The following is a 6,602-nucleotide window of genomic DNA, read 5'->3' as shown; positions in this document are numbered from 1 at the left end:
CAACCATCTTTAACGGACATTATCTCAACATCAGTTTTTTTTTAATACTCTGATCCAAAAATCTCAACTTCTAAAGCACTTACATCAACATAACTTTCCATAATCATTCTCAGCACTATTCTGAAGGTTATTACAGAAGGATTTGTTCATATGTTGTTCATTGTCTGATTTATGAGACATTTTCTTCTTTAAAACGTGCTGAAAATGCACTTTTTAAGACATGTACAGGGTATTTTTTTTATTTAATAAATTAAAAAAAAATCTCCATCCAAAAGCTACAAAGCCAAGAGACTTTATGTGCCTGTTTTATTTAATTATACATAGTTAAAACAATTTATTTTAATATAATGTTGTTTTCATGTAATTCCCCTCCGCGGCAGCAGGGGGCGCTGATGCTACATCTCTGTTTCCGACCAAATCATAGGGACAAGGCAACAGCGCTAAACTGGACTAGCTTCTCTCTGTTAGCTTGTCAAAAACTATCTTCAATTCCTTCTATAATCACGTTGTTAAATCGTTTTTTCTCTTCATTTTTCCTCCTCGCATCTTTATAAAGCGGAACTGGACTTTACTGGGTGGATTTGAGGCTGTGGTTTAAGGTGAGAATACTTTTGAAGGTGTTTGTTTTTGTTTGTTAGCTCGAGGGGGCTAATGTTGTTAGCCGAATGATACCATGGTTACTAACGGTCACAAACTGTTAAAAAAACAGTTAATTTGACAGAGAAACAGGTTGAAACAATGGACTCAACTTGACTGTCTGTCTGTCTGTCTATCTATCCATCTGTCTGTTTATCTATCTATCTATCTATCTATCTATCTATCTATCTATCTATCTATCTATCTATCTATCTATCTGTCTGTCTGTCTATCTGTTTATCTATCTATCTATATATCTGTTTATCTATCTATCTATCTATCTATCTATCTATCTATCTATCTATCTATCTATCTATCTATCTATCTATCTATATATGACGTGCGGTGAGGTCAGTGAGTGGGTAGGCACTGAGTTCTGAAAGCCAGATTTCTCTAAACCTATATAGGCTATTGTTAAATCAAAAACAATAAACAACACACACACACACACACACACACACACACACACACACACACACACACACACACACACACACACACACACACACACACACACACACACACACACACACACACACACACACACACACACACACACACACACCAGACGAATATGAAATCACATGACGGCGACAGCGGGTTTGCTCGTTGCCTACTGTAGTTTGGTCTAAAATGATTAAACATCGCATCCATCGACTTAACGGACTACCAAGGGCCGATTGAACGTAGGGGAGCGAGTCAACACGTTGCCGATTCAAATACTAAGCTACTTGTGTTCAGCTTCCAAATAAAAGACAGCACGCCACTAACTATTCTGTAGGACAACAGCATAACTGATGGCAACTCCATAAACAACAAAACAATCAGAATGCAACCATCGCTTTATCCGCATTACACAGCGTCCAATTATGTGTGTCCGTCAACAACAATAAAAACACAACTGCTCAATTGAATATTTAATATAAAATGCAGAATGTCTTGCACTCGGCATCAACTCATCCAAACGTATTATTCAATAATAAACAGTAAACAATAGTTTCTGACTCACCAATCTGACTCCCTGGCTGTAGGAAGAAGGGCGACTGTGTCTCAGGTGGTAGAGCGGGTCGGCCGATGATCAAAGGGTTGGAGGTTCGATCCCCGCCCTGCCACTTGTGTCATAGTTGTTGTGTAGTTGGGCAAGACACTTCACCCACCTTGCCTCGTGTGAATGTCGATAGTTAGCCTGCTGCTATCGGTGTATGAATGAGTGTGTGAATGGTAACGTGTAAATGGAAACAGGTCTCCCTTGCAAAAGAGTCTTCGGACTCAATGGGATTTACCTGTAGAAATAAAGGTTAAAAAAAGAAGCAGCAAGCAGATAGTAATCCAGTCTGATTAGTCCGTTCATTTTGAAACGCTCGAACATTGTTTGTCCTTGTTGCTGCTGTAAACCGTCCATAGCTGGCGCGCGCAGGCCTTTCTCTTGCTATTCATTCTGTTCCTTTTTAAATTATAATCCAACTGAATTTGTTAAAAAAATCCTCCAGTCTGAAATATCTGCGGGCATGGACGGGAGCTGCAATGTTGACTTTGAAATCCGCGGGGGTAATGACGTGAATGAGCGTAAACACCGGTGTTAACAGGTGTTACGACGAAAGCTGTGACCTGCCAGAATGTGTGACCTTAGAGGGCGCAAAGTGTCGACAGTAATTTAATTTTTTTTTCGCAATATATTTATTACAGAAAACTTCCTTAATCCACAATTTCACTTTAATTTTAATCTTGATTAAAAGGTGAGTTTCCCCCCATTGTTCTTTCTGTTTTTGAATTCTGTAAATAATCTAAAGAAGTTTATTTAAAGGGACACTGTGTAACATGTTAAGTAATTTATTAACTTAAATCAATATCCTCATTCATAAATATGTCCTCATTGGTGTAAAATCACCTCAGCCAATAATCTGAATTATCCTCCTGAGCGGAGAATTACAAATATTAATGTTACATTTTGTACGTTGAGCGGGCAAGTCTTATGGAGGCATCCATGTTTTTGGAATGTCATCGGGTGCATTGTTTAAAATGTAGAATTGTTCTTGTCCTTGAAGGCCACTGTTGCTTCTGTTATTATTCAAAAGGGTTGGGGTTACCCAGGGAGCGTTGCATTCTAGAACTTTCTTGATGATGTCACATTACACAGTGCAACTTTAAATTGTTATTTTTCATACATCATTGCTGATCGTCAGAGTTCAGTCTTTCATTTTCCCTTTTGGGATGAAGTGTCTTGAACATTATACATCTCTTTAAAGCCGGGGTATGTGATTTCTGATTGGTCAAAGTTAACATGAGCTGTACACTTTGACCAATCAGAGCGAGGGTTCGATTCTCTGTTCTTATTGGCTGTTGGGACTGTCCATTCACTTTGGCACGACGTTGTTGGTGTAGTAGAGCGTGTCAGGGAGGGACCATAGGGGAGGGACCAAAGAGAACAAGTGGAGCGGTTGAGGTATTTGGATTCAAATCTCTATCCCAACTGCTATTTTCTCCCCAAATCCTCCACCCCAGCTTTAATTCAAATCCTGCATTCTCCCAGGTGGTGCTCCGATGGCACGTATACCACTGAGGCTTAGTTCTTGTTGCAGCGACCCTGGTTCCGCTCCAGCCCGGGCCCTTTCCACCCTCTTTCATCTGTCTATAAACTCTACAAGAAATCATAAAAAACTGGAGGAAAGAATCATCTTTAAAAAAAGTTTAAGACCGAAATTTTACAGCTCTTGTCTTCCCTGGCACCTTGTGTTTGCAGCAAGAGCGTTCCTTATCATCGAATATCTGTCCTTGTACTCAATATTTTTAAATCTCTTCTCCCTTCTACCCTCAAAGCATTCCTCTTCATATCTGAGCCTAGACTCGACAACAACGCTTGAAAAACTGCACCAACGAATAGTCTTTCAACAACAAAAATAATTATATACATGATTTTATATTTCTTGTCTTCCCTGATACTTTCTCTCAGTCAGGACAGCAAATGCCCCGAAAAGTGTTTAATCGCATCGAATATCTGTGCTTGTACTCAATATTTTTAACTCTCTTCTCCCTTCTACCCTCAAAGCATTCCTCTTCATATCTGAGCCTAGACTCGACAACAAAGCTTGAAAAACTGCACCAACGAATAGTCTTTCAACAACAAAAATAGTTATATACATGATTTTATATTTCTTGTCTTCCCTGGCGCCTTGTGTTTGCAGCAAAAGCGTTTTTTCATCATCGAATATCTGTCTTTGTACTCAACAATAAAGCTTGAAAAACAGCGTCAACAAATTATCCTTCAACTAAACAAATATATACTGTATATACATGATTTTTGATTTCTTGTCTTCCCTGATACTTTCTTTCAACAGCGAACTCCCCAAAAAGTGTTTCATCTCATCGAATATCTGTCCTTGTACTCTACATTGAAGCTTGAAAAACTATCAACAACTAATCTTGAAAAAAAAAAAACTAAAATTTGAAATCTTCTTGTCTTCCCTTACACCTTCTGTTTGCAGTAAACGCCCCAAAAAGCGTTTCACCTCATCTCAACATGTCTCACAACAACAACAACAACAAAAACAACCCCAGCAGCAGCTACCCTCCACCTTACAGACGTCCACCATCCAACCCAGACATCCACCCAGATCCCGGGATGACCTACAGCTCTTCTGCGTCCAGCGAAAGCAGCTTTTACCGGCCTCCATCTTCTGCTATGTCATCATCATCTAGAGCCGGTGGAGGCCCGTGGTCTCAGGACGGAGCTCTGAGCATCTTAAGTAGCTGTGGGTTGGAGCCCAGCGACTTGGCTTTACTGGCAGGACTTCCAGAAGACGTCCTAACAGTGGAGAGTTTACCACACCTTCTAACGCAACTCAAGGGCAAGAGAGGCACAGTGAAACCCTTCCCTGAAAATGCTTCTCCAACTCTCCTGTCTCCTTCCGCTTCCTTATCAACCTCTTACCCAACAGCTTACCCGATGAGTTGTACTCAATACCCTGACGTCAACGCAACTGTCTCGACCGTTAAGAACGAATGGGAACGACCGCACAGCAGCAGCCAGGCAATCCAGTATCCAGCCAAGGACCTCCAAGGATCACAACAAAAACAACGTGGTCTTAATGCGCCCGAGCTGGATCGCTGGGGGAATCCGATCGCGCTCAGCTGTCAACGGACGATATTAAAGCCACCACCAAAACAAAAACCACAACAACAACCGACAGCAGCTTCTTCTGCATCTTCTGGCTACGTGGTGGACTTTCACCATGGGTCAGGGCCTCCAGAATACAGCCAAGGAACTTCTCACGACTTCAAGCAACGGCCTGAATCTGCTCATTTCGATCAATTCGCATCCGAGGGCTTCCAACAACAAGAATCTGGACGTTTTGCTTCTTCTGATTATGGTAAGAAAGGTAGAGATGCCATTCCAGATTTCGAAGATTTCCAGCAAAGATCTAAGCCATCTCAATATGACCCATTCTCGTGTGAAGGCTTCTCACAACGACCTACATCCACTAAGAACAATCCAGTGCTTTCGGAGGACTACCAACATCGTTCTAAACCCGCTAATTATGATCCATTCGCTTCTGGAGACTTTCACCAAAAACCATCTGGACCATCTGAATTTGGTAAGAAAGCTACAGACAACTTTAACACTAACCCTTCCATGGACTTTCAACAAAGAAATACACCCGCTAAATACGATCCTTTCTCCTCCTCTGAAGACCTACGTCAAAAAGCTGGTAAGAAAGGCAGAGAAGCCGTTCTACTTTCTTCTCAACAGGGCGTTGGTGGTGGACCCTCAATGGCCTTCACATCTTCTCCACCAAGTCGCCACCAGCAATCATCTCATCCTTCTAGATTCTCCGATGTGGTTTCACCCGCTCAATACGATCCATTCTCCTCCTCTGAAGACCTACGTCAGAAACCTGGTAAGAAAGGGAGAGACCAAATCAGTCCCTTATCTACTCAGGACTTTCATTTTCATTTCATTTATTTCATTTATTTATTACGGCTCACGGCCATAGCACATGGCATGGAGCACACAATTCAACTAAAATCATCACAAAACAAAACAATGGTGCACGGCAAGGAAAAACAAAACAAAACAAAAACATCATTTAAACAATGGCAAAACATTTCTCAAAAAGGCACCTGTTTTAACAATAACCCCTGGCCTACTTGCCCTCAAAAGCAAAATCAATTTGGTCATGGATGGAAAATAAACATAATAGTTTGGCAGGTACTTTTTTCTAAAATACATTACATCCACATTTTTACACTCAAAAAGTACATGGTATTCATCTCCAACACAATTAGAATCACAAAGGTTGCATATTCTTTGATTTCTTTCCAGCCCTTTGTATCTTCCTGTGACTTTAGGTATGCGAGTGTTATTGGTTCTAAAATTGCAGATGGCCTGTCTGGACTTTTGATTTTCATACAACAGATATTTTTCTAGTTTAAACTCTTGTTTAAATTCTATGTATAAGTCACAGGAAGTCATGCTTGTAAGCTCGCTCTGCCATTTCTGAATGAATTGATCTTTTAACCTCCGCTCAACAGTTCTTTTCAGCCAGTTAATGTTGTTGTACTTTTGTGTTATCCAGATGTATGACAACCCGCAGTCATCCAGTATCTGTTTCACCTGTGATACCCAGGGTGAAGCATACACACTGCTGCTATGCAGGCTGTGTAGCTGATTGTACATGATTTTACTAAGTTTACTGTCTTTACTTTCTAACAGTCTCCCCCAATAACCAATTATTCTTTTTTTAACTGTAACACATAGTGGGTACCGCCCAAGTTCCCCATATACCATATTACTGCAGGTTGTCATTTTAACTTTTAAGATGTACTTTAGAAATTTGAGATGTAGTTTTTCTAACAGATGTAGTTTTTCAAACCCCCACACTTCACATGCATACAACATAACTGGAGTAACCAATTTGTCAAAAAGGTCCAGAGTGACATCTACAGCAAGCTGAAGCTTTCTGCATTTG

General features: G+C 40.6%; 1 protein-coding gene across 1 annotated transcript in view; it reads left to right on the top strand.

Annotated features, from left to right (window-relative positions):
• Nucleotides 1-458: 458 nt before the first annotated feature.
• Nucleotides 459-6,602, top strand: part of LOC307257016 (uncharacterized protein) — a gene marked incomplete at its 3' end in the record, with an annotated part of 40,982 nt that continues 34,838 nt past the window's right edge. Inside the window, exons 1-3 of the mRNA XM_080036130.1 lie at nucleotides 459-599; nucleotides 4,119-5,228; nucleotides 5,325-5,531. Coding sequence (XP_079892256.1) covers nucleotides 4,154-5,228; nucleotides 5,325-5,531 — 1,282 coding nt within the window. The 5' untranslated portion in view covers nucleotides 459-599; nucleotides 4,119-4,153. The remainder of the gene's footprint in view (nucleotides 600-4,118; nucleotides 5,229-5,324; nucleotides 5,532-6,602) is intronic.

Source organism: Ammodytes marinus (assembly GCF_949987685.1).
Source record: "Ammodytes marinus genome assembly, chromosome: 10".
NCBI lineage: Eukaryota > Metazoa > Chordata > Actinopteri > Uranoscopiformes > Ammodytidae > Ammodytes > Ammodytes marinus.
Note: the sequence above shows the minus strand (reverse complement) of the source record. Positions and strands in the feature narration are given on the sequence as shown.